This window comes from Parambassis ranga, chromosome 14 (genome assembly GCF_900634625.1).
Source record: "Parambassis ranga chromosome 14, fParRan2.1, whole genome shotgun sequence".
NCBI lineage: Eukaryota > Metazoa > Chordata > Actinopteri > Ambassidae > Parambassis > Parambassis ranga.
In genome coordinates, this window is record NC_041034.1 from 14,030,158 (window position 1) to 14,056,893 (window position 26,736).

Sequence of the window (26,736 nt, forward strand, 5' to 3'; positions counted from 1 at the left end):
ACACTTTATCTGTAACATTTCTAATCCAAACTAAATTGAACTACCTGTTTGCTTATTCCACAAGATTATGTTGATGTATGAATGGAGTGCATCATTTTAGAGAGAAGCTGTTGAGGCATTTACCTGTTTATCATAGCTGCTGGATTAAAAATAAAAATTATGATTAAGCCAAAAAAACAGTAACATTTTAATGCATGTCAAATATATCTTATGAAGGTATTACTTTGACACATTATTTTGTGGATTGAGATATTTTCGGTTATTACATAGACCCGATCCGGCCAGTCAAGAAAGAATCACTGGTAGCATCATGACAATCTAGCCTAAATATTACTGGAGTAAATAGAAGGCTGTAAAGAAGTAGTAAACACAAACATTAGCAGACATTTAAAGCATTAAGTGTTTAGAGGCAACTGGCAAAGAACTGTTTGATGAAAGTTAGGCTGAGATTGCCCTCTAACCAAAGTGTGGTTTCTGTTGGGTCCTGGATACAGAGGCAACATGAGCGTATAAACATTCTACTAAAACTATGTAGCTTAATGAGATGCTGATGAAATGAATGCATGAACATTCCAAAGAAAATAAAACAATTGCTCCCTTGAATAGCTACAATGTGACATTTGTGACTTATACTGTGCAAATCAGATGTTGAGATTTGCACTTGACACACTCTGACATCACAGACTCTCCATTTTAATAAATGCAAACCACTTCCTGTCTATCACAGTGTACAAAAACCTTTCAAAAGAACAAGTTGTGCAAGTAAAAATTAAACAACAATAACACCTTTGGATGAATAAAAAAGGACTCGTTGGCACAAACACATGAGATGTTTACTTTGCGATGGAGAGCCTTTCAGTTAAAGGTCGCCTCAGGGAGATTGCTGCAGGCCACAGGGCACACCACATCCCTGGGTGCTCCTGCATTCTGGGGATTCCCAGTATGGGACATGCCTTCCCTGTCAGCCACAGTTCTCCCTTTACCGCACTGATTATAGGATTGCGAATTAGTGGCAGCATTACAAAACATATCGTCATCAATATCGTCAGATACCTCCTGCATCATTTCAGAGTACACAAAGGTGCTACGAGGTAAACATGAATCTGACTGCAGAGGAAGGACACACTGCCTATTGTACGGCTCTGTGCTCTGTGAGATCAAATCACAGCACACTCTGTCCGACACGCTAGAGTAAAGACATTGGGAATCACTGCTAGGTGAGCTAGAAAACATTTTATGTTGGGTTTGACTAAGACTCTGGACATTCTCAGAGATTTCCCCATCTGCCAGAGGAAGGCTTAAAGCCATTTCTGACCTTGTTCGCCACGATAAGGCCATAATGCTGTTAGTGTCTCTAACCTCTGATGCAGACACGGCTACATTCTGTTTATAATATGGTGACGAATCTCTCTCAGAGTCCTTCTCAGTTTGAGGACATGAAACGATAGCAGCTCTGTTCTCCCGGTATGCGTCGGGCATCTTCAACTCAAGGCTCTCAGTGTCCAGAGACCTACTCCTCCTGTCTAGAGACAATGCATTAGGCATGGACTGACTGACTCTTGTAAGGCCAAGGTGCCGTGGGAGACTAGCAACTGCCCATGTATTACTGATCATGTTCTGTTCATACAGATCCAACATTTGATAATCACATTCAGCAAATGCATCTTTTTGTAAATAGCTTTCTTCAAATTCCTGATAGGGGGAGGAGATGTCCTCTTCCAGTTCCATGTGAATCTGCTCATCGTATTCACCCTCATTATGCATATCCACGACATCAAATGTGACTATGGTAGGTAAGGCCTCCATATTTGGAGTGAAGGCAGAGTTTCTTTCCAAATCATCCACACTGTTGTGCAAGTTACTCAGCATTTGAGTGTGTTTTGTGAAATCCACAAGTGCTTGTGAGAAACACACAGTCTGCCCGTCATCCAAGTCATTGTTACAATCTTCAGACTGAGTATTAATATTTCTGTATGGTAAAGCCACAGGCTTGTTTTCCTCCAGATGTTCCTCTTTGGGTTCACAAAATGTTTCAAAGTCTGGGTCAGAAGTGCTTCCGAATGATAAGCTGCTGTGCCTTTTTTCGCTGTCAGCATTTATGGATTTTGGTCTTTTTTCAGTGGAAGCAAGCAATTTTCCCTTTTCTTCAAACATATCTGCTTCTGTATTATTCATTTTAACTGATGCCTGGGGTTTTGAATTCAAATTAGAGTGTTTATTCATACTGATTTCCTGCCGACCAGCCGCACTTTGTGCCAGCTCAGAGGATTTACTGCATGTACTTGGCATCTCTAGGAAATCACAAACTTTATACAATTCAGGACTTATTTGTAGTCGACTAATTTCAGAAACAAAGGCAGAATCGGCCACATCTGCTTGCTCGCCTAAATAGTTGCACTGTTTGGACAATTGGAGTTTTGATTTGTTTTCATAGTGTGGACTGATGAGACTCTCATCAGGTGCAAAGAGTTCATAAAGGGCATCACCGCTGTAACTGTCCCGGGGTAACCTGCTTGTTCGTATTCTATCGGTTTTCTCTTGCCCATCTTCTGGCCCCGGGGTTGTTGAATCATAGTATCCCTCGTCACTATTTGGAACTGATTCCTGATGCTCACTTTGAGGCGTTAAGACATCAGCTATTGAAGAAGTGTCTATGCCACTAGCCTGCTGCGCACTGCTACTGTTCAACAGGTCCACATTGTGAGAACTTGTAAGCTCAGTGGTTATGTCTGTGTGGTCTGGATTGCAAGAACAGCAGACTTCCTCTGAAGCGTTATTTTCCCAGAAATCATGAAGACATGTTTCATCTAGATTTTCGGGTGAAGCCATTTCCTCACCACCACCCTGGTAAGTAAGATAACAAGAGGCCCTCTTCCCTCCATTTCTGCTCCTTTCTCCAGAAACGGTAGTCTCAGTGATGCTGTCATCTTCTTGATCTGCAATAATGTCCCCGCAGCCAGTGAGAGAATCGAAGCTCTTCAGTGATGCAACTTCTCCAAAGATGAGGTTAAGCTGATCTGTTGAGCCAGTAGGTGTTTCAGAATTTAATATAGGCTCAGACATCATCTGTAGTTTAACAAGGCAAGGCTCGCTGTGACCTCCAGAAATCTCTTCATGTTCACTAGAAACCACAGCCATGAGATTTATTTCCTCCGACGTATCATCACACACCTGATCGGCAAGCTCAGACTTTGGGTTTTCTTTCTCCACATGCCTTTCTAATGCGTCTCCATCACTACATTCACGGCCAGTGGAAATATCACATATAACATCTGCAACATCAGGCACATTAGGTTCAGATTCCAGGCACTCTGTGACATACTGGTTGGTGTTGTCGTGGACAACAGGCACCTCTTTCATGTAGTGAGGAGAGGACATTGCTATCATTTCTGTTTTATCTAATCCAACATTTCTATGATTTCTGTGATGCCTAAAACTGTAAAACAGACCCCTCAGACCCTTTTTCTGCCGACCAAGAGTCAGTGATTTCTGTTCTGCAGTCGGGGGACTACATTCATTGTGACAGCTACTGTGGCGATCTCCTACAGCATCCCTCTGGCTGCGATATTCAAAATCTCCAGCTGGGGTGTACCCACTTCTCAGATGGTCATCATGACTAACCTTGCTTAGCCCATCATGAGTTCTGCTTTTGGTGATTCCTTTTTTAGTAGACCACTTGTTTGGATTTTTACTCCTTCCTCCAAAAAAACTTGGTAAAATGCAGATGCTTTTACGTACTCCAAAAAAGGTCAAAGCAGTCCTCCTGAATTTTCCAGATTTTTGAGATTTTACTGTTGCATTTGTGGCATCAGGCTGAAGCTCTTCAGTGATATCATCGGGACCACATTGAGAAAGCTGTTCACAGGGTGGAGGTAAATCCTTTGTGTCTCTTGGTGGCTCGTCTACCTTGCGAGAGGCCATGGTTACCACATTTACAGAAAAAAATACCTGACAGAAGGCATAATAACTGAAGTTTAACAATCAGCTGATGGGATGACAGCTCTGGTTTACTTCTCCATCTGAAACGAGCCCTGTATTGAGACAGTTGAGATCACAATATCAGTTAAATTATTCAAATTATTTAACACTGAGGTAAATACATTTAAGACTTTTACACGCATCAGGTGGCATTTCTAATTTTCAAAACACTTAGCAGTATCATCCTGTGACTAGCAGTGATTTCACAAATGGAAGGTGAACACTATCCTAGATTGTGCTGCCATTGTTTATTGTTATGAAAAATCCTCAATGTTTTGTATAGGATCTAAACCAGGTACCTGTTGTGTAGTCGTCAAATGAAGTGAAGTTCTTTACATCATCATCATTTAAGCTACACGAGCATCGACTGTTGTTTTCAGTGTCTGTGTTGTGCGGTAAATGTGCAGTCATGTTATAAAATCTTGCATGCATGCAAGGTAGTGATAAACAGGATAAAGTAAAAACCAAACCAGTTACTACGCAAATTACTTGATGGCTGGATATTATTGTCTGACAGTCAGGGCTGGTGATAAAGCAACAGGCTGGAGATATGGGTCAAAATCACGGCAAGCAACAGTGTTAACAAAGAAAATAGGCGTCTGCTAATAGACTTGTACAAAGACCACAGTTACCATCTAAAATGCAACTTTAGCTCAGCACCACGACGAAGCTAACTGGGTCGTAAAGTAAACAAACTTACCGACTAAAGGCAAATTACTGTTAGTTGTTGATTTCTTGTCCAGGAGACGAAGTTATCGTCCAATGCATGGTTTCTGGAGACGCTAACTTGGCTTTAACTTTAGGTAACAGCAGCTGCGTTGTGTTCGATTCGTGCTCGGGAGCAGCTTCACCCAGATACGGTTTCATTTGTTTCCAGCTACCGTCAGCTAGCTGGGAAGCTTGCTTGCTAACAACGTTAACAACACACACACACCAGTGTGTCCCCTGCAGTTAGTGGCTGTAATGAGAGTCTGACAGTTGCTAGCGGAGGGCAACGTAAAACCACACGGCAGCAACAATATGTTGAAAAAACACGCAAGCCAGACGAACCGGGATTACATTATTGTGTCTAGTTTGGCCGAGCATGATGAATTCACTCTGAGTGTTAACAATAAAAGCAGCATTTAAATGCTGGATGATGATGACTTCCTCTCCCGACTTCTTTTCAGGTGATTTTCCCAAATCTCCCTTTCTGTCCGCTCGGCGCATGTTAGTGACGCAACATGTGTGTAACGTAGGGCGTAATCACAGGCTGTGATAACGTGAACACGTTTATATACACATCTCACTCCAGAGTGTCATGATTGGTGTGGAAATTTATAGGCTATGGTTACAATACAACTCACTATATATTACACCATAACACAGTATTTTTCAGCTATAGGAAGTGGCTCAGTTGTTGCTTTTGCTGTCAGGTACTGTGTGGTTTTCTTTGTAAGTGCTGCAAACATCAAGATACTTGTGTAAACACTAGAAGAACGCTGCAAAGGGTTGTTGAGTCATTTATGAAACTCAGACCTGGAAGACATCTCTGGATGAATCATTTCGGTTCATGATACACAAGGAAAGAGAAATATAAGAAAAAACATTTTATCATTAAAAAACTCAGTAACAAGTATTATATACAAATGTACATTTTGTTTTACAATGAAGCAATATAATGGCCTTGCTGAGACTTTATGCTACAGTAGGATCACCGTGGACAGTGCATGATCAGACAGTTTAAACAGTTCACCTCTACAGAGAGTTAACTTTTTAGTTTTAACAGTGCAATTTGGTGTTTCCTCAATGCAAGAGAGTATCTAACTGCCTAATCATTTTTTGTACTGTTAGTTTTATACTATTCTGTGCTTTTAAAGTGCTTTGAAATTATTTCCGGTCCTCTTCATGTGCACCCGCCTTGGTCTTCATGTTTTTGACTGCCGGACGTCTGTCCACTCCATTTTGGTGTTTTGAAGTGCCTGAGTCTTCTTTTCATCCACCTGCACGTAATCCACTCTGTGCTCATCAGACAGAAATGGCTTCTGCTGGACATTAGGAGGAAGCGATAGGAGAGGAGAAATGTAAAGTAATAATGTAATAATGTATATGTAATGCAGTGTTTTGCATACACTGCCTGAATGGAGATTATTTTAAAAATCTTTCTTTGACCATAGCTGAGATCATATTCAGGATGATATTTTTTCATGTCATATCTTCAATGCCATATTGATACCATTCTTGTTTTAATAAAATTAATGAAATTATAATCCATGTATTCAAAGTATACCTTCTGCACAGGTGAGGGGGATGCAGAATTGAAATCCAGTGACAAGTAGTCAAGGTTCAAGCTTCTTGCCCAGGGCTGAACTGCTCCGTCAAAACCGAGAAGCCTTGATTCCTGTCAGAAAAAGAAACACATGAAGTGAAAAAAATGAAACATCAGCAAATCTACAATACATACAAGTCAACTTTAGCAATATATGCTAACACTGTCAGAAGACAACATCAAAGATCTCTATTAGAGCCTAATATGAAACATATAAAAAAGTATTTATTAAAATTGCATTACTGAGTCACAGTCTGTCCACTGCACACGGATTGAAAAAAAACAGGTATTACCATTGCTGAGCAGTGTGTGGCTTCCTCTCTTGAAGTGTCCCCATTGTCAAGTCTTCTTTCCAGAGGTATACAGTTCACTGAAAAACTACCATTACACAACACATGACACAATGGGAAGTCAGATAACCAACACTCCTGCAAGTTCTACAAACAAAAATAATACAAAAATAAAAAATACAAAACAATTTTGTTTTAAATCAATCCCATTGCAAAATATATGTTTACATTCAACAGCTGCCTCTGGACCATGTGTATACACAGAGTAAGACAAAGCTTAACACTCTTAGACAGAAGTTCTTAGGCAAAGATTTAGTGTGACTACGGTCAAAATACAAGGATGTAACTCTTATTTACATACAGGGCAGCACATCAAGGTGTAGATAAGATGTGTTATTTCTCACCATGATTCGGTCATGGCTCTGCTCAAGGGTAGATGAGTGGGGCATTCTGTGATTGTAGAAAGTCCTCTTAAGTCAAGAGGTGGGGGTCGAGCTGTAAACCAAGAAAGGACAAAGTTATAAATCATGTGCAGATGTTTTCCAGGAGTTAGATTGGATGTTGGATGTTGGATTAGATGAGACTATATTATTATTAATCAAGTGAACATTTGGTATGACTCTTACCTCTTCTCAAGCGAGGTTTGAGATGCCGGTGAATTGGTGGTGGCGCAAGATCATCAGCCTGACACATCAGACGGCTGAGAGAGGAGGAGGATTCCACATTGCTTGGCGTACCGAGGAAGCTGAATGCCCTGGGGCTCATGGGAATGTAACCATCGGATTCGACAGTGGTCACAGTTGGTGACGGGGAAGCCATGGGGACATATGACTCATCCTGGTAGCTTTGAACTTGTGTGGTATTTAAACAAGGCTGCAAATGGACAAAGCAACATGAGATCAGCGCAGCTGGAACATTTGTTAATGCCACTGCAGAGTGGTTGCATGTTTATGCCACAGTATTTTGGTGTCATTTTGTTTGTGGAAAAACGTCATACTACCTCTAAAGGTAGGAACAAAAGTCACATTTTTTTACTTGTGGACAGAGTGGACTGCGTGTTTACTTTTTGTGCTAAGCTTACCCATAGCTAGTTTAATTAAGCTTCCTGTTTATTGTACAAACATAGATGTAGCTTTACTATTTGCATGAGAGAAAAAATAAAAATAAAAATGCAAAAAGTTTAAATTGTCTTGCTGACAATCGTCTTACCAGATTAATACTTTGCCTCCTGTTCCTTATGAATCTGTTCTCAGCATCTCCTAAAAAATAGGAAAAATCGTAATTTTTCACTCATCACAAAACTCTAATGCAATTTGCCCCATATGCCCTTGGCTTATGGTTTTTTAGTAGCTCCTCCTCCATCAACCTGTACTTACCTATTCTTAAATGGTCCAGGCTGGACAAAGATGTTCTCCTGGGAAATAATGCGTTGTTTGAGAAATGCCGTGCACTCATTGCCCTCGGCCTGTGAGCTCTCTCGTCACTGAGCTGCTCTGAAAGGTGATTGGGCTTGGGTGGAAGTGGAGGAGGTGTTAGTCTGTCGCCTGTTACTTCCAATGATGCAGAGGAATAAGGTTTGTCAAACTGGAAGACACTCGTGGCACAGGGCAGCAGTGGAGAGGAAGACGATGCCGGCAAAGTTATGGAGCTGCATGGAGCACTGAAGGGAGGGTTAGACAACCCTCCATTGAGGAAGAGGGATGAACTGGGACTAGCGTGAGAGAGGGAGGACACAGAGGGTTCGGCATAAACGTCCTTGACGGCATCATCTAATGACTTCTGCTCCAGAGAGACCTCCGAGTTTGAAAAGCTGTCGTGTCTACGGACATGGAAAAAATGAAAACATTGTATTTGTTAGACAAAAACTATGGCTGGTATCATCTTAACTTGTGTCAAAGGTTGTACAGAATGTACACACCTACTAGTGCTTGCACTCCCTGTTTCACACTGAGAGAGAAAGAGGTAGTCCAGTGGACGACTGGAATCCGATTGGCTTGCTACAGATGCTCGGTCAGAGCTGTCAGGTGACAGCTGAAGGGAGGTGGGGGTGTGAGGAAGGCCTTCTTCTGAGCTCTCTGTGGAGAACAAGAAGTTTTCAGAAAATTTGCCAGACATCTAAAAAGAATGTCATTGTCCCTGTGACTTCCAAAAACATGTCTTTTCTGTCCCTCCTTTCACAACGTTAAAAGACATCTTTTCTGAATTTCTGGCAGATGTCATTTCAGGGTGTCTGTTAGTCTGTCACAACAGGAAAAGACAACTGAATGACATTTGGAAAAGATGTCCAAGGGATGTCTTGAAAAGATGAACAGAACATAATTCAGTAAATCCCTGTACCGTAATCAGAATAACCCATCCTAAATTCTGGGGTTATCTGGACATCCAGAAAACACTTAATGGATTCTTACCCAACACGTACACACAGCGTATAAATTGCCTATACTTATAAAATAAATGAAGCAGGTGAATTTGGGGCACACATTGAGAGTAGACACATGTGAGGCCTGCACTCTCTTTTGTTTAAACATTCTCTCTCTCTTTTTGGCCCACATTCAGAAATTTGTTTCATTCCATTTCACTCAAGGCCTATGAGTCAAGGCCATCCCTTACCGAACCTTGCAAATCCAAAAGTCTTTGCATGTTCTCATGAAACATTTGGTACTCTTAATAGATGTCTAAGCTCTCCTGTGGCTGAAAAAAAAAATCTTTTATACTCCTTTGCAAAAGTTATGAGTTGCTGTCTCACAGAACTCTTGAGTTCTCTCTGCTGCTGTCCTACATTCTATACATAATAAAAATATCTGCGTTTAATATCATTTTACACTGTAACTGATGTTTTTCTCTGTGTTTTTCTGATGCGATTTACATGCATGGCAGCATATCAGCAACTTTGTGCTGTTGCTCTATCTCTCTCATGCAGCTGACAGTGTTCTAACAGACATGTCTTACAGGCTCCTCACTAAACATCCTTTTCACCCTTTGAAGCAACAGTTAGGCGAAAGTCTAGCAGCAGCATCCGGACAATGGGTTAAACAGAAATAGATCAACGTGTTAACATGATATGTGCATGTTACGAGAAAAAAACAGAGGTGTTAATAAAAGTTGAATCTGTTTACATAAGTGTTACCAAAACAACCCCTGTTTATCTGGAGTGAAGTTAATCTGATGCGAGCAACATTAGGCCGCATGTCAAGTAGCACGTAAACATTTTTAACAGCAGGAAACATCTCCAACGCTCTGGATGCACTCAGATTTCTGATGAAATGTGACATCAGGTTTTAGCTTCCAGCCCTATCAAAATCAGGTTCTTCAGAATGGTGAAGTTCTTGTTGCAGCCGCAGCTTTGTGGCAGGCACACTTTGTTGTTGCACTTTCTCACAATGACTTGAGTTTCTCTATCAGATGTTTTTATATTTAGAAAACCTAAAAAGACTCCATGCTACAGTACTTTGCTAAAAATAATGCAAAACTCACATACAGTATGTGAACAGACATTACACTTCATGAGCTGAGTGAACACTTTATACAGTTTGTTGGTTGTAGCTGCACTATAACAGTTGGACCCTTGCCAGTTTTAATATACTCACAGCAACCTGAACACTGATATTTGAAACCAAACCGCCGTGTCTTGCAATGTATTTACTCTACAAAGCACTAAAAACAACGTTTTTGTTTTGACCTCATAATGTTGGCATGTTAGTTCACCACTTCCTATATGTGGACAACTGACACCAACTTAGACCAGTACCATGCACGCTATTACTTACTACTCAAAAAGAGCTGTATTTCATATCTAAATGGTGGTAGCTGTAGTTTTTCAAAGATAAGTGAAACAACCAGTCTTTATGGAAGCCAAGAAAATGGCACAGAAGCTTGTTGTAGAACCCTAAACCGAACAACCTAACCAAACAGCTCAGAAGTGATGGTGTAATAGTCTGACACAAACAGCCCTGGAAGTCTGGGTCATGCAACCTGTTGGACTTGTGTGTGACCTATGTCTTTTGGGATTTGACCTGCTGCATTCACCTGCATCCTCCAGGCTCCCGAACTGGCAGATCCGACTGATGCTACTGATCCAGCTGTTCATCTCCTCCTCGGTTTTGGCCACCAGGTAAAAAATGCGAGATGAGGTCTTCACCACAAAGAGGTGCTTGCCATGGAAGTCCCTCTTTATCCGAAGTTGGCCGTTCAGCATTTCGACCTCACACTCCTTCAGGTCAATGGTGCGGATTGGCTTTTTGGAGTTCTTGCTTTGGTAGTATTCCAGCACATCAGGGTTACCACTCATGCGACCTCTTCGAAGCACAAACCAACGTTTCCTCCATGCCTGCAGGTAAAAGGAACAAACAGTTACTCTTAAGTTAAAACTTGCAAGTTTATTATTCAATTCAAGCACTGTGTTTCATTATTCAAGATGCAGCATCTCCCTTTTTTTCCCCATCACCACAGTTTTATTAGTCATGACCAGTCATGAGAATTTGATCACAGCTCCTGCTAACAAAAGCTAACTTTGCAACTTTAAATTCATTTTTTTGCCGTTTGTTATGGTCAGTAAGCGGAACCTCAACTCCTATTTCCCAGAAGTACAGAGAAGAGGAAGTTGACTGTATTTAGCGGTAAACACAGCGAAAGAAGTATTAATACAGTACTTGGTGACTGTTTTACACTGAAAACTTAATGCTGAAACTGTACAGAAATGTATTTTTATCTCCAAACATGACCTGCCTGATCCCTGCGCTGTGGGGGCCACTACAGTCTTAATTTCAACACTGGGTGTAAAGATGTTGGCTTCAAGTGATTTGTTGGGGCACAGTCTCTCTCAGTTTGTTTTATTTCAAAACATTTTCACATGGGTAATCTTTCTCTGCACAAGTCAATTAGTAATTCATGTGTTTCTACCAGGAAATGGTAAGACTCACCACACTTACTGCCAAAAAACACAGCCAGGTTTAGGAGGAAACCGTGACTAGACAGAGCACAATTTGTACAATTTTCCCCTATAAATATATCAAAAAAATTCACAAGTCCCCTAATTATTATAACTGCAGTGTTTTTTAGTTTATTAAAAACAATAGAATCTCACATATTTTTTCCCTCTACACTCCCTCCTTTCACATTTCTTAGCCTTTCTCATCAGATGCTTATCTGCTCATGTGACCTGACTGTGAAACTGATCACATGATAACAGGTGGTCAGTGGTGGTCACAACTTCAGTTAGGATTTTCTGATTTTCACAGCAGATGTTTTGACTTACATAACACATAGAAGGAAAGGCACTAGTAACATTAACAATGTCTCTACTCTGTTCAAGTGTCCCAGTAAAGCCAGGACCTGGAAAGCTTAGGCTGTTAAATGAAATTCAGTCAATCTCTTTATTATACCTCCTCACTCACTGTGACCAGCCTATACATGTGTGTATTTGAATCAATAAATGAGTATTTTACTTTTATTCTTTACACAGTACTTCATTAGTTTATTAGATCACTTTTGTTTTGACATTTGTTTATACTAAAATCTTGTTCCTCGTGCTGGCTTTCACACTGCAGTAGCCTCTACACTGCAAGCAGGAGTAGAAATTCCCATTTGTAACAGCAGAAAATAGAAATGCAGTGTTGACAGAACTTGTTCCACATGTGCTTCTGTTTCTGAGCAACACAACACAACTATATAAACACCTTTGTGTATCATCACAGGGACATTTTCTCTGGAACAGAAGATAATTAAAATTTGCACACGATCATATGCCCAAACCTGATATTTGAATAAGGCAAAACAGCATATCTATCGCCACAACTGTGTGAAAAAACACACCATCAACAGGATTTGCATAGCATGCTGAAATAAGTTTCTATTTCCCTCCCCAAACCCCATCAACATACCCACACACACCACCGCCCACCCTCTCTTTCCTTGCACTGCTGTTGACAAATGGCCCTCCACCTCCTTCAATAGTACAGAGGAAGTGCAAAACAGCCATCATCAAGCTGGACTATTTCTGCTTAAGTGTCTGACTGCTGCTTAGCACTACTTCCCATGTTTCACAATACGCACACTCATCACACAAATACATGCACACAGAGCGAAGGGAGAGAGGCCAGCCCAACATTATCACATGACCCCTACAACCACAAAACACTGAGGGCTGGATGCTGTCAATTTAAGCAATTACATATACTAGCTGTAAGAATCATAGCCATGTTGATCCGAAGTGCATCTGCAGTTAGGTGGTATTAGCTAATACTGCTATTGAGAGCTTCCACAAGTCAGTACACTATTGTCGTTGTACAAATGAGGAAGGTGTTTATAATTAAGACTAAATAACAACTGAGTTTACTAAAAACTACACATACAAGTCAGTGTGTGTGTGTGTAAATCCTCAATCCACATTGCATACACCCACATTTGCACACACAAACACAGGGCTCAGCAGCACAGCCTGGCATTTCTCCTCCTGGCAGAGGACATAGATAGAGAGTGTCCGATGTGCACTCCTACTCACAAATCTCTTTAGTTTTTTCTCCGGGGGGGATTTAATGAGCCAGCCGGTGCAGACCACATCCCCAGCACTCATCTTGACTGCAGAGCGCGTCGTCCTCACGGCTGCCGCTCCTGCTGCTGCTGTTACTGCTGCTGCTGCTGTGAAACTGAGAGCACTGTGAAGCATATCCTGTGTTCTGGTATTCAGCTCAGCCACTCCAAAAGGAGGAAGTAAAGAAATTGATCACACTGACAGAGAAGGGCAGAGAGAGAGAGAGAGAATCATGGAGCTGCTGTTGGAGTTAACAAAGAAAAAAATGACACAATGATTACACATGAAAAAGGCTTTGCTAATTTAATGACTGAGACTAAAATGCTGTGTGACATTCAGTCACACACAGATCTACGTCATTGATTTTTTTTTATCTATGTCATTCGTTTCTTTTTGCTTTTGAAACATCCACTTATTTGTCAATCCACTGTGAATTCTAAGAAATAAGAAGTGGTTTTAACTGATTAAAACATCAAACTGCCTCTTCCTTTTAGTCATTGTTAATGACTAAAAAACACAGTTAAACCATGTGCTGAACAGGTATTAAACATGAACCACCATGGTTTTGAAGTAGATTCCTACTTTTCGTGGGAAACCTGATGGGAAAAGTTGAAGATTGAGATTTGAAATGTAGGTTATATCTTGTATACATTCCATTTTTTACATTAAAGATATTATGTAACTAAAGCCAAAAGCAACAACAGTACCTTAAGAAGGCATTTAACTGTGTAATTTTATATTTGTATGAGCTAAAAGATCATCAAAGCAGATAATACTGTAAACGCCAAAATGGTTAGACATGCTTCTAAGGTGCTCAGTGACATGGCTGTGAGGACTCAGCATCTGAGATAACTGTGATGTTAACTTTTGTGTACAAAGGCGTGTCTAATTTTAGAAAAAATACTAATAATAGTAGTGCGACATAATATTATATGAATATTGCTGTTAAGTGCTGTAAACAGTGGTAGCATTAGATTTCTCCTAATTTGTTTGTAATATCCGATTTTCTTTTTAAAACAGTAAAATAAACCTCCTAAAATCTATAACCACATGTCCTCAACATTTCATTACATTGTCAGCTGGCTTGTTGTCAGAGGTACAAAATATATCTTCATAATGAAACTGACTTCCTATCGTAAACAATCAATTGCAGTCATATTAACATTTCAGCCGATAAACACACACAATGTGAAGTTTTTTATGTACCCACTAGAGGGCGCCAAATACAACCGTGATGTTATCTATCACCGGGTGAATTTCATATTTATAAATCATGACTCAGTGAAAACCCAGTGATGAGTCCTACTCATTCAGATACATTAGGGACATTTACATTTTACACTGTAGCCTACTGCGTTATTCATAATGTCGTAGGTTTTTTTTTCATGTTTGGATTTATTACAACAAATATTAATCGATCATGTATGTTTATGGTGTTTCATTTCGCCTCAGTTCTGTCAAAAAATGCATGTTATAAACTCTGGAGGGCAGCAGGCATGTTCTATAATAATAATAATAATTAGTATTATTATTATTTTAGTTCAATTACTAGAACAATATAAAAAATATGAAGGAAAAGGTCACCCAGTGGCCACAATTTTTTCTGTAAGTGTAAAGCCCTGTGTAATGCAGCTTTATCTTTATATGAGGACAATAACATTCACTCAGATGGTATGCGTTCAAACAGGAGACAGAGAGAAACTTGGGGTATATAGAAGAAACCCCTGACCAGACCGGTCCACAGACTGAGTTACCATGGTAACAAACTCTGAGATGAGTGATCGTGTATTGTGAAGTGGGCTTGAGTTTTTTCTCTCTTCCTCAGGGTTATCTTACATTCCTTTCTAAAACAGAGAGTGCTGTGCGCAATTACGCACATGGCACGGTACCTGTACGTAGCCTACCCAGTCTGAGATCGGTACATAACAGCAAACAAGGCAAATAACACACCACTTTGGGATCTAGACACTGTTGGACACTGTGGCTGCTTCTGGCAGCGGAAATGGACGAAGAAGAACAGAGTTTACGGCAGTGAATGACCAAAGATTTGTGGCCGAGAGAGCATAAACCGATTCTAGTCGGAGTAGGAGATGTAATACATGTTTCTAATGGTGAATTTCTTATCTTCGTACCTTTTTTATTGTTTATTATTACACTAAATTTCGTTAAATGTTTTTATTCTCCCTGGAATTAAAAAAAACACTTAAACAGCGTCAGCAGTTATCATATTTACGGAAGTCACCGGTTAGGCGACGCCATCTTTCTTCCGAAGGCTCAGTCCTACGCGTGTTGTCACTGGTGAGCACTCTCCCACGCTAAAGCTGGATCCATACTCCGCGAGACAAAGAGCGGAGAACGCACTCCACGGGTGGTAAGAGATACAAAAAAAAGGTCTTTTCCGCACTGAGGTACCATACTCCGCGAGACGCGTGTGTGCAGAACTCCTCATACGGCCCGCCCACTAAACTATAAGGAAAGACTTTACTGAGTTTTTTAACACACCACAAGGACTTGTGCCATGGCAAGAGGGCATTATACAGAGAGGGTGCCTGCAACAGCGTGAGATGTCCGGCGATGAGTTGTGAAAATGCGACATTAAAAGTAACAATAGCAAAGATTCAGTGTTTGTGCCTTTATGACCACATTTGCACATCTACTGTGTTCCAATGTGCCTGCGATACTTCAGACTGTCCGGTGATGAGCTGTGAAGATGCGACATTAAAAGTAACAATAGCAAAGATATACAGACATTGTTAACGAGCCTATTATGCCCGGGTATGTAGGAGTATATAGAATGGTAATAACAGTCACCATCTGGTATGTGTGAACGGCTGTCTGGAGTTATTGGTGACAAATCACCCTGACATGCCTTTCTTTCTTTCTTTCTTTCTTTTATTGCTCATCATGCAAACCAGTATAGTCTTATCTAAATCTGTTGAATCAGTGCTGTTTATACACCTACCTATATACCTGGAGAGGCTCTTGCGCTTCTCCACTTTCATCACGCCCACAATAAATTCCGACCAATCACAGCATGGTTGCCGCACAGCCTTGAAAGACAAAGTTCGGCCCGGGCCCTGTGCACAGGAGTGCGGATCAGCGGGCGGTCAGAGACAAAAAATGACGTCATTTTGTGGGCGTAACGTCTGCAGGGGGGGAAAATGTCTTTGGCTGTGTCCCAATTCAGGGTCTGCATCCTTCGGAGGACGCAGCCTACGCGGTCTCAGGAGGCCGCGTCCTCCTGAGGATCCTCCGGAGGATCCTCCACCGTTGGTAAATGGGACGGTCTGGCCTTCAAAGCACTTCCTGATTGTGGCGCGACGTCATAAATTTTGCCCCGGGAAAAACAAAAGCAGCGACAGCGACACAACACGGACTAGACAACAAACGGGACAACAGTGTGGATTTAGACATTTGGAATATTTTAATATATTTATTTGTTGTTGGAGGAAGAGGAGAGGCGGCTCCAGCGGCAGCAAAACCGGTGACGGCTCATTTTCTTCAGGCTGGGAGAGCGCAGTGGGAGGTGACGGTAAGCTGCTGTTTAACCATATTATTGATCATAATTAATATACCGGTTACTGAGCAAACGCTAGATATATAACCAGTAGATAGACAAATATGATTAAATGTAATTTATATTTGATTCAATTGTAAGACTTGATACAGGGTCTGTTTGTAATTTTAATACTTTAAATAAATAGCTAAATGTGTACGAACCCTGCAAATAACCCTGAAAGCACTGCTTTAATGTGTCATTAAGCATCAGGTCTGTCACTGCACCAGAGAATTACTGCTGGGTGGAGGAGAGTGGGGCTCCCTGCAGGACCAGCTGTCTGTCCTGGAGGAGGTGTACTGACCATCATCACCTTTGGAGGGTGAGGATACATATTTTATAGCTTTTCATATTTTAAGCTGCTTTGGAAGCCGCTCTGTTGAAGTTATTATTTTTATTTTTGCCCTTTTTAAAAACATCTTTAGTAACATGGCAGCCGCCGATCGTCCGCTCTGCAAACCCTGATGGACGATGTGGTGGACAGAGGAGACAGGCACCCCCCTCCCCCAGATGATGTCCCACTCACAGCCAGAGGACTCCAAGGTCTTCACCGTGGCATCATCCAGTCCAGCAGCACCAAGGACTCCTGCTCAGCCAAACATTTATATATATGTTCTTTGTGAATAGTATTTTCTGCTGATCTTTTATAAATAATAAACTGTACATTTTCATAATGCCCACTGGTAAATAGTTAGAAATGTTCAAACTGTGTCTTTGTAAATATTGTACATAACACAACACACACACAATAAATGATTTACTGTGGTCACTGAGAAGTTGTTCAAAAGTTTACTTAAATTATAAATAGGTGATGAAACACATAATGTAACAAGGTTAGAAGAGTTTAAGAACACAGAGACAAGAACGATTTAATATCATCCTTTAATTTAATAAGTAACATTTAAATAACACAGAACATAAAATCACTGCTGTCCAACATCCTCTGTATGAGCTGAGGTCTGTCCGTTCTTTCTCTGCTCTCTCCCCCTCCCTCTCCCTCCCTCTCTCTCTCTATCTCTCTCCCTCCCTCTCCAGCCTCATCTCCTCCGTTATCAGTTGTCAGGTTTTCTTCTGTTTCTCTCTGCTCCTCCTACAACAAAATGACAACAGGCAGAATGACCGTTTGATATAATAACGATAATATTGCTCCTCACGTGAACTATACTTTATACTGTACTATAGTAAACAGTCCAGAAACAACCATTCAATCAAAACGTTTAGTTTACAGCGCCTCGTATCAACAGGACGTCATGTTTGTAAATATAAAACTCATTTTTTTAATGCCACTGTCACTACTAGCATTTTAAAACTCTCGAACTACTGCTCTTTACTTACATTTAAATGTGAATTCGGCACTCCTGCCGGTGCCGCTGCCGCTCGCTTGGTCCGTCATCGTACTATTGGACAAAAAGTAGGCCCGCAAAGCATTGTGGGATATTTAAGGCCACGAAGGATGGTAGCGATGCGTCCTCCAAATTCAGGCAAAAGGAGGACGCATTTGGAGGACGCATTTGAAGGACCCTTCGACTTTTGGCGAATTGGGACAGCCTTCGCGCAGCTTTGTGACGTAAGCGGCCTTAAAATGCGCACTCCGAAGGATGCAGACCCTGAAATGAGACACAGCCTTTGTCTCGCGGAGTATGGATCCAGCTTAAAGAGTCTATGATATTACCCATGATTCCTCTCGGTTGTATGACCTGTCTCTGGCCTTGGCGTGAAACGCGGTGCTGCTAGTTGTCAGCTTGCTGACTGAAGGAATTAGTTAACGGAAACTAGTCAGTGTTTCTGCCCGGCAGGTCAGCTAGTTCCCCGAGAGCCGTTCGAGCAGAGCAGCGCCACAATGCTGAAATGTAGGGCTGTGTGGAGAAAGCTTGCACCTCTTGCTAGAAGCTCATCTACTGTCTGCCGGCACAATGTGAGAAGAGCAGGTGAGTAACTAGTTACACTAACTTGTCTTCATGTTAGCTGTCTTCAGTCCTAACATGCAGTGTTTGTTGCGTTGATATTAATGTGAAGTCATTGACTCAGACATAGCACAGCACTCGTTAGCTTAGCTGACCTGTTCTATTACCCGACCTTCATATGATATGAAAGCTAACTGGGCTAATTGGCAAACGTTACGTTGGCTGCAGGTAGTGCTTCAATGACAGTTCAGTACAACTAGCCAACTTCAACTATTTCAGTTCATTAGTTGCTGCTGCTACAGGAAGCGTGTCAGAAATACCAGTGAAACACAGTCACATGTGTTTAGACATGGTTCAAATTACTGTTGAACCATGTTTTTAAATGACTTTGATTAAGATCACAGGGGTCTTTCAGCCCATTCTCACCCAGGAAGGATCGATTTCAAAGTCCTTTTGAACAGTATGCCTATATAGTGCTTGAATATGCAATAATGAATTTAAATTATACTCTGCATATTAGTGAATCTACTATTCCTCAAGTATATTCTGCATAGTGTAAACCTAAAAATCACTTTTTAAGCAATCATTCTCCTTTCATCTGTCACATTTATTGACTCAGTGTCATAAATACATTAAAGAATAGTGAGTTTATTAGACTAGGCAGCCCTTGTGATTGTTTTTTTTATGCATTAACTGCACACTTTTTACATACATAACGTTGGTGAAACCTGTGGTGTTATCACAGTTTTTTGCCTCAATGTGTGTGGTGAGATGCTATTGGCAGATCAGTGTGTATATGTAATATTTATGGCATCTGTAGATGCTAAAGTCTTAACATACAGAAAAAAATGTTTTGTTGTGTGTAAGCATGAAAAGATAAATGTTAAAAAATAATTTAGCTTCAGTCAGTTTATTTATTTAATTATATATCTGTCTTTGTTTGCAGGTTTGAACAATGGCAGAACACCAACATGTGTACCTGCGGCTCAGATGTCCACTGGGCCAGCAGGGGGTGGTAATGAAAACCTCAAATATACCCTCATGGTTGGAGCAGCCTTAATTGGTGGCATGGTTTATGTAAGTAAACAAAGAATGTCACACAGGGCAGAGAAACAGAAGTGAAGAAGAAGCAAAAATATTGCACATGCAGTTTTTATTAGTCAACTTGATGCATAATGCAGCAAATGTAATATCACCGCTCTTTGTCATTAGTCAGGTGACATCTGTTTACTGATATGTATAGGTAAAGATGATGGTTAACACTGCAAGTAGTGAAGAAGTACGCTGTTCCTGACTTGATGTCATACATTTTTTGCTTTTACAGGCTATCAGAACTGTGAAGCAAGACCAACACAGATATGAGGAACGTATTGCAGAAATTCAGTCTAGAGCAGAGAGACAAGCCGCAAAAGAACCAGCCAAACCCATCGAACCAGAGCCTCCTGGTAAGCAACTTTAGCATCTGATTTGATTAATAATATGACTTACTTTGTTGTTAAGCTACTTCCACTAATATACCTTTTTGATTTGTTTTTGTGTTTTAGCTGAAGAAACCACTGAGGCAGAGGGTAAGTGATTTGTGTTGTGTGGGATAATGGCAAGCAAATTGCCACCCTTTCCACTATATGCTGCTAAATCTTACATACTGCTCCTTTAAAACTGTACTTGAATTAGTGGTGGATGGAGGGTGGATCCAATGACTATTATTAAAAAAAAACTACTTGAATATGAGTCTCAGGCTAATAATTTAATATTGTCCATTTTTCTTTCAGCCATCCCTGAGCCAGAACCTGAGGCAGCACCTTCACCAGAGGAGCCGAGCCCTCCGGCCGTTGAAGCTGAGGTAGAACTCCCGCCACCTGATGCTGAAGTAGTAGCCTCTGAAGCAGAAGTAGTAGCAGCAGCAGCCAGTGAAACAACTGAACCACCTCCAGGTTGGCTGCATACTTTTCTTCATGCATGTTTAACATGTTACCTCCTGTATACACCATGTCTGTCATCTACATGCCATGTCTGCAAGTGTGCAGAAATAGAAGAGTACAGGTTTTGGAATAAGTGCTCTAAATTTAGGCTTTAGTGTGTCAGATATGGTGACACCTGCTGGTAAAGTCGCATCACTACAGTAAAAAAATAAAACTAGCAAAAACACCTGTTCATGTGTTTAAAATACACTTTTATGGCAGTGGCATGTTTTATACTGGAGGTCAACTGGATACTTTAAACCTTTACTGTGTGTCTGTGAGAGAAGGGTCTATATTCAGAGCATGAGATGTTTACTGCATGACTTCATCCCATTATTTTTCATTCAGCTCTTTGTACGTAGTGTGGCATGTTTCGTTCTCTGTGTGTCCAGATTTGGAAGATGGTGCTTTTTAACTTAACCCTTTACAGTCTCACTGCAGCCTTTGGGAACTCACTAACAAACTTCTGTTATGAACTGTGGATTTTTCCATTTTTTGTTGGGTGCATTGTTTGGCACTGTTACAAATATGTTGGCTCATTTGCTGTCATATTTGTCTGTCACCTTCTGTGCCTGTCATATATAACACTGTTATAATGTATTTTTACTGTTTAATGCAATGTGGTAATATTGCTACAGAATTGGCAGCTGCCCTTTAATGTGGAAGCTTTTAATGTAAACAACAGATGATTCGTGCTATTTCTGTCTAATGTGCTGAAAATATATTCTGTTGTAATCCATGTGTCTCTGTAGACTTGAACCACAAATTGGGCAGCTTCCAGTTGTTACTGTGTTAGTTGGAATGCACCACATATCTTGATGGAGACCTGCATGGATCTTGACTTTCTCCTCCCTTCATAACATACAGAGTTTCCTTTAAACACATATTATGAATTGCTTGTATAGCGGATGAACCTGTGGTAGAGGTACCACCAGAAGAGGCAACAACACAGCCTGCTGCGCCTGTAGTTGAGCAGGGTAAGATTTAAGATTAAAGGATCCTTTCATTTTAATTATTGCCATTTGCACCCCTGCTTTTCCATCTGAGTAAGTAGATAAACACTAGCAGGAGTGTGCATTTGAGGCTATCATGTAACTTTGCCACTATACTATCAGAACCACCAGCTACCTCTGAGCCATCCCCAGCAGAGATCATAGAATCCCCCCCAGCACCAGTGGTAGAGAGTGGTAAGCACTCACTCAAACCTGTGCATGGAACCAGTGATGTATAATTACCACATCTGAGGGCTCAATTTGTCTCATTTTGACTAGTTTCTGAGCCAGTTACACTAACAGAACCTCCAGCAGCAGCAGCACCAGAAACCCCTGCAGCAGAGACACCTGAGCCGCAGCCAGACGTTTTGGCAGAGAGTGGTAAGACTTCATCCAGCTTTGGTTGGAGCAGGAAAGCGGGAGACACAACACTTTTTAACTTTATGATAATGATAATGTTAAACACCTTTTCTCTTATAACATTTTTTCACATTACAGCTTTTCCTCCTACCCCTACATGTCTTTTTCACGTTGCTTGGGTTCTGTTGTAAAGGTTAATCACACCTATATGAAAATGTTTGATTTTTTTTTTTTATTCATCCAGGTTCACTCATGCCTTCAAGGTGTATTTGTTTGTATCATGTGCACTTAATGACAGCCTGCATTGACTGTGTCTCTCCTGTTTGTGTCTTTCTCCGTCTCTCATTGTGTCTGCTGTCGCACTCTCATGCAGCCGCTGACACCGTGCCTGCCTCTCTAAAGGTGCCCTCACATGCTCCTTACCTCCTCATTGGTGGCGGTACTGCATCATTTGCTGCTGCCCGGTCTATTCGAGCCAGAGATCCCGGGGCCAGGGTCAGTCCAGCCTCTCAGTTCACACATCATCTGCCTAGCTGGGCCTTAGTGTAATTATTGTTTGGTGATATTACAATTATTACCAGCATTACTTCTTTCAATTTTTATTGTCAGGTGCTTATTGTGACTGATGAGCCAGACTTTCCATACATGAGACCACCTCTTTCCAAAGAGCTGTGGTTCTCTGATGATCCCAGTGTGACAGAAACACTGCGATTTAAACAATGGAATGGAAAAGAAAGAAGGTAAGTTTAAATGTAATTTTAGCTTATTGAAACCTTTTACCTTGAATTCCTCATGTTTTTCTTAGACTTCCTGACACCTCCAAAAAGGTATTTTCTTCTGTCCAGCTAGGCACCTCTGCCAAATATTACTGTAAAAAAGTTGATATTTTTGCAGAAACGCTTTCTGTGCTGCAGGTGTTTTCTTCACAAAGCTTTTATAAACCTAGTTTTGTCAAACTACCTGCATAAATAAGGTGTTCTATATCAAGTGCTCTATTAACAATCTGTAAAAATTGAAGGTTTCTCTTTAATGTAAACATTTTGTATTTATTTTCTAGTATCTACTTCCAGCCGCCTTCATTCTACATTAAGGCAGAAGAACTGGAAAGTGCAGAAAATGGCGGCGTGGCTGTTCTTACTGGGAAAAAGGTTGGCTTTATTTATTTTTCAGCCCCAACAGCAATGTTAATCATTACAAAGGAGATGAATTGCATTGCTTGACACATGAAAATTGTGAACCTAAGTATTGCTGACTATCTACTACTCTGATAACTGATACATGTTTAATCTATCAGGTTGTCCACATGGATGTCAGAGGAAACAAAGTGAAGCTGGATGATGAAACTGAGATTTCATATGACAAGTGTTTGATTGCTACAGGTAAACTGTTTTGGTTGCTTGTTTGTTACCTCATGTGGTATAAACTTGGTTGTAGCTAATGTAAACTTTTGTCCTCAGGTGGTGTACCCAGAAATTTGCAGGTCATTGAAAGATCAGGAGAAGAGGTGATGAAGAAGACAACTTTGTTCCGCAAGGTTAGTGCATAGCCACAAGGGGGCAGTAGCACACAGAATGTATATTCCTTAAGCTATTACATATTGTACCATTTCACAATCCTTTTTTAAATGTAAAACATATGATTTCTGCCACAGATTGAGGACTTCAAATCATTGGAGAAGGTCTCCAGAAATGTCAAGTCCATCACAATCATTGGAGGTGGCTTCTTGGGCAGCGAACTGGCCTGTGCTCTTGGCAGGAGATGTAAGACTGCTCGAGAAGTGCGAAAAGTAACAGAATGAATTATTATACTGGTATAATACTAACAGAAGAAAACTTGCTACTTTTTTAGCAACTGAGTCTGACCTGGAGGTGATCCAGATGTTCCCTGAGAGGGGTAACATGGGTAAAGTACTGCCAGAGTATCTCAGCAACTGGACAACAGAAAAAGTCAAGACAGGTTCATATCCAGCTTCATTTATTACAGCTCATTGGATAGCCAATGGAAATTTGTTACTTTGTTTTGTGAAATTTGTTTCTCTTCATTTATACATAATGATGTCTGTTTTTCTAGAGGGTGTGAAAATCATCTCGGAAGCATTGGTGAAATCTGTGACCTGTAAAGATGATCAATTAGAAATCCAGCTGAAGGATGGCCGATTGGTAGGTGAAGATTTCTGTAGGACTGCAAGAAAATCAAATCAGGACATACTGATCATTCTGTATATGTAATGTGTGTAATGTGTATTCTTCTTGTTGTAGGTAAAAACTGATCACATTGTTGCAGCTGTTGGCCTGGAGCCCAATGTGGACCTTGCTAAATCAGCAGGTCTGGAGGTGGACTCTGACTTTGGTGGCTATCGGGTTAATGCAGAGCTTCAAGCTAGGTCCAATATTTGGGTGGTAAGTTACTTCTTACAAACATACTTTGGAAATGTCATAGAGCTACTTTTGATAATTTCTGCTTGAACTCACATCACCCTCCTCAGACCATATAAAGTCATTGTTAAGATGGAATTATTGATAATAAGTAGTATGGTGAAGTTTTTTTTTAGTTGGCTAGTTTTCAAGTAAAAAAAAAAAATCTATACTTTGTAATTCATACTACATATACTCAACAGGCAGGAGATGCTGCCTGTTTCTATGACATCAGACTGGGCCGCAGACGAGTGGAGCACCACGATCACGCTGTAGTGAGTGGCAGACTAGCAGGGGAGAACATGACAGGAGCCAGCAAACCCTACTGGCATCAGTCTATGTTCTGGTGGGTAGTAATTTCTTCATCCTACTATACTTCGGGGGTTTTTGTTGCTGAAAGCCATGAAGCCAGATTGGAACTTAAATGAAAGAAAATATTTGGGAAAGCTAGAGTCGGCCTGATTTGTTGATCGCACAGATTTGAATAAGTGAGCAGCAGGGTAGCATGTACGATCTCTGCAAATGACTCAGATGTAATCCTTTTAGTCGTCAGATGAACGTGCATGATTGGTTTGAAGTCCATTAAAACTAAAATATTAAAAGGGCCTTTAGAGGACATTAATTTGGGGGTTACCAGCAGAGGGCTGCATTACTCAGAGTAAGTAAAACATTACTCATAAGATCACAGGAAGGATCCCTGAGATATTGAGATCCAGAAATTGAACTGCAGTGTATTGGAATGTAGCTGTCACTACACAGATGAATGTTAGGACTGCATGTTGCCAGCAGCTGGTGAAACGTGATACACTGCTGACAAAGTGGTTTCACTTTACTCCAAAAAAATGAACAGGCCCATTTGTCAAATTACACCTAATCATTACTCGGCAGCAGTGGTGTTCGTTCATTGCAGCTTGCCATGTGCTTTTTTGTAATAATACTGTTGTATAGCCCCTTTAGAACAGTCAGATGTTTCAATTCTGCTTGACCAAAAGCTAATTACATTGTTTAATATAAATGTTGGCCCTGTAATAGAAGTATGTCTGGTATACTTCCTTTCTAATAACTAAATGAATGAAGATCAAATGTGAGATCTATCATCTCTTGTGTCTTTTTACAGGAGCGACCTGGGTCCTGATGTTGGCTATGAGGCCATCGGAATCGTTGACAGCAGCCTACCAACAGTAGGAGTGTTTGCCAAAGCCAGTGCCAAGGACACACCTAAAGCTGCCACAGAGCAGTCAGGTAGATAAAAAAAAATCCTAATGTTGCAAAGACAGTCTGGATAAGAGGTCACACTGAGCATCTGTGAATTTGTTGCAGGGACTGGCATCCGCTCAGAAAGTGAAACGGAGGATACAGCCACAAGCCCTGTGGCCTCAACCACACCGCCTCCCGTTGTGGCGCATAAAGATGAGTATGGCAAAGGAGTTATCTTCTACCTGAGAGATAAAGTGGTGGTGGGGATTATCCTGTGGAACGTATTCAACAGAATGCCCATTGCAAGGAAGGTATGTGCTATCATTATTATTATTATTATCATCAAAAGCAATAAAATAGATATTAGGATAGAGTCAAATGTTTGTATGTGTTGGTTTTAGATCATCAAGGATGGAGAGGAACATGCAGATCTGAATGAAGTGGCCAAGCTGTTCAACATTCACGAGGATTAATACGCTGATATTTGTGGGAAGGAGCTAGCTCCACTAGAAAACTTGAACTTTGGCAGTAACTGCCTCACAACTGGTCATGCATACCAAACAGGAGGATCAATGTAAAATAAATCATGTCGCTACATATTTTCATATTTGGAATTTGTATCCGCTGCTTTGTTTTGCTGCTTTTTTTTCTGTCAGAATTCACAATCTCATCGTCCTGCCACCTCCAAACTTGTGTGATTGTCTGTCTGTTCCACCCGGCTGAAAGTGTTTGTGCACGGATTATTGTTTCTCTCTGTGTGATCAGAGCAGCTTGTCCTGAGAAGAGCTGCAATAAAAGTTATTTTTAAATTGGAGTGAACCCATTATTTTCTAGATAATGGCTCTGACAGGTTGACCTCCATGGTGAGCTGTGATTTTGTTGGTTGTTAAAGACTCTGTGGTTAAGCTCAGCTGTCCTGACACATTTTAATCAATATGTATTATCTGACAAATTTCCTGTGGTCATACATGTGCACTGCTACTATTGTAACTGAGGTGATGCTGAAGGCCTAACCTCAGCTAAAAGCTCCTACTGTTAGTTTAAATGGTTGCATGTATAAAAGGCCCCTGATAAGTATACTTTACAATGTGTGGAATGCTCTTATTGAGTAAATCCAATGCGCAATCCAACAAAATAACATTAAAATGAAGCTTGGCCTACTTATCTTTATCCAGAGGTAAAAATGCACGAGCATGCAGAATTTCTTTTTACTCAGGGCTTCTTGTTATTAGGAATGACTTCATGTT

At 40.8% G+C, this 26,736-nt stretch overlaps 3 protein-coding genes across 7 annotated transcripts; 1 reads left to right on the top strand and 2 right to left on the bottom strand.

Moving 5' to 3' along the window:
• Positions 1 to 50: 50 nt before the first annotated feature.
• On the bottom strand, positions 51 to 5,160 carry LOC114446689 (APC membrane recruitment protein 1-like). The gene is made up of 2 exons (XM_028422411.1): positions 4,679 to 5,160; positions 51 to 4,031 (listed from the first exon to the last, which is right to left on the bottom strand). The coding sequence occupies exon 2, from the start codon at positions 3,919 to 3,921 to the stop codon at positions 856 to 858; it is 3,066 nt and encodes a 1,021-aa protein (XP_028278212.1). The 5' UTR covers positions 3,922 to 4,031; positions 4,679 to 5,160; the 3' UTR covers positions 51 to 855.
• Positions 5,161 to 5,552: 392 nt separating this feature from the next.
• On the bottom strand, positions 5,553 to 15,546 carry gab3 (GRB2 associated binding protein 3). Of its 3 annotated transcripts, none has more exons than XM_028421177.1 (11): positions 15,348 to 15,546; positions 13,076 to 13,302; positions 10,603 to 10,903; positions 8,495 to 8,651; positions 7,953 to 8,395; positions 7,786 to 7,835; positions 7,203 to 7,449; positions 6,981 to 7,071; positions 6,580 to 6,664; positions 6,248 to 6,358; positions 5,553 to 6,005 (listed from the first exon to the last, which is right to left on the bottom strand). In XM_028421177.1, exons 2-11 carry the CDS (start codon positions 13,238 to 13,240, stop codon positions 5,886 to 5,888), a joined length of 1,770 nt encoding a protein of 589 aa, XP_028276978.1. In that variant the 5' UTR covers positions 13,241 to 13,302; positions 15,348 to 15,546; the 3' UTR covers positions 5,553 to 5,885. The 3 variants fall into 3 exon arrangements, with proteins under 3 accessions (XP_028276978.1, XP_028276977.1, XP_028276979.1); XM_028421176.1 differs by having other exon boundaries at positions 15,339 to 15,546; XM_028421178.1 differs by lacking the exon at positions 15,348 to 15,546 and having other exon boundaries at positions 5,553 to 6,002; positions 13,076 to 15,282.
• aifm1 (apoptosis inducing factor mitochondrion associated 1) lies at positions 15,351 to 26,298 on the top strand. Of its 3 annotated transcripts, none has more exons than XM_028421173.1 (22): positions 15,351 to 15,476; positions 18,458 to 18,589; positions 19,512 to 19,642; positions 19,890 to 20,010; positions 20,110 to 20,133; positions 20,338 to 20,499; positions 21,432 to 21,503; positions 21,642 to 21,713; positions 21,798 to 21,899; positions 22,252 to 22,373; positions 22,488 to 22,618; positions 22,936 to 23,026; positions 23,173 to 23,257; positions 23,336 to 23,412; positions 23,530 to 23,638; positions 23,727 to 23,834; positions 23,949 to 24,037; positions 24,137 to 24,277; positions 24,496 to 24,638; positions 25,410 to 25,534; positions 25,613 to 25,800; positions 25,891 to 26,298. In XM_028421173.1, exons 2-22 carry the CDS (start codon positions 18,502 to 18,504, stop codon positions 25,960 to 25,962), a joined length of 2,253 nt encoding a protein of 750 aa, XP_028276974.1. In that variant the 5' UTR covers positions 15,351 to 15,476; positions 18,458 to 18,501; the 3' UTR covers positions 25,963 to 26,298. The 3 variants fall into 3 exon arrangements, with proteins under 3 accessions (XP_028276974.1, XP_028276975.1, XP_028276976.1); XM_028421174.1 differs by having other exon boundaries at positions 15,383 to 15,403; XM_028421175.1 differs by lacking the exons at positions 15,351 to 15,476; positions 21,432 to 21,503; positions 21,642 to 21,713; positions 21,798 to 21,899 and having other exon boundaries at positions 18,258 to 18,589.
• The last annotated feature ends 438 nt before the right edge of the window (positions 26,299 to 26,736 follow it).

Coding starts and splice junctions, on each gene's coding strand:
- LOC114446689 (XM_028422411.1), bottom strand. CDS start 3,921: ATGGCCTCTCGCAAGGTAGACGAGCCACCAAGAGACACAAAGGATTTA.
- gab3 (XM_028421177.1), bottom strand. CDS start 13,240: ATGCTTCACAGTGCTCTCAGTTTCACAGCAGCAGCAGCAGTAACAGCA. Junction 8,396..8,494: donor GGGAGTGCAAGCACTAGTAG/GTGTGTACATTC, acceptor CCATGTCCGTAG/ACACGACAGCTTTTCAAACT. Junction 6,359..6,579: donor CCACACACTGCTCAGCAATG/GTAATACCTGTT, acceptor TTTTTCTGACAG/GAATCAAGGCTTCTCGGTTT.
- aifm1 (XM_028421173.1), top strand. CDS start 18,502: ATGCTGAAATGTAGGGCTGTGTGGAGAAAGCTTGCACCTCTTGCTAGA. Junction 20,134..20,337: donor AGAAACCACTGAGGCAGAGG/GTAAGTGATTTG, acceptor TTTTTCTTTCAG/CCATCCCTGAGCCAGAACCT. Junction 23,413..23,529: donor AGACAACTTTGTTCCGCAAG/GTTAGTGCATAG, acceptor TTTCTGCCACAG/ATTGAGGACTTCAAATCATT.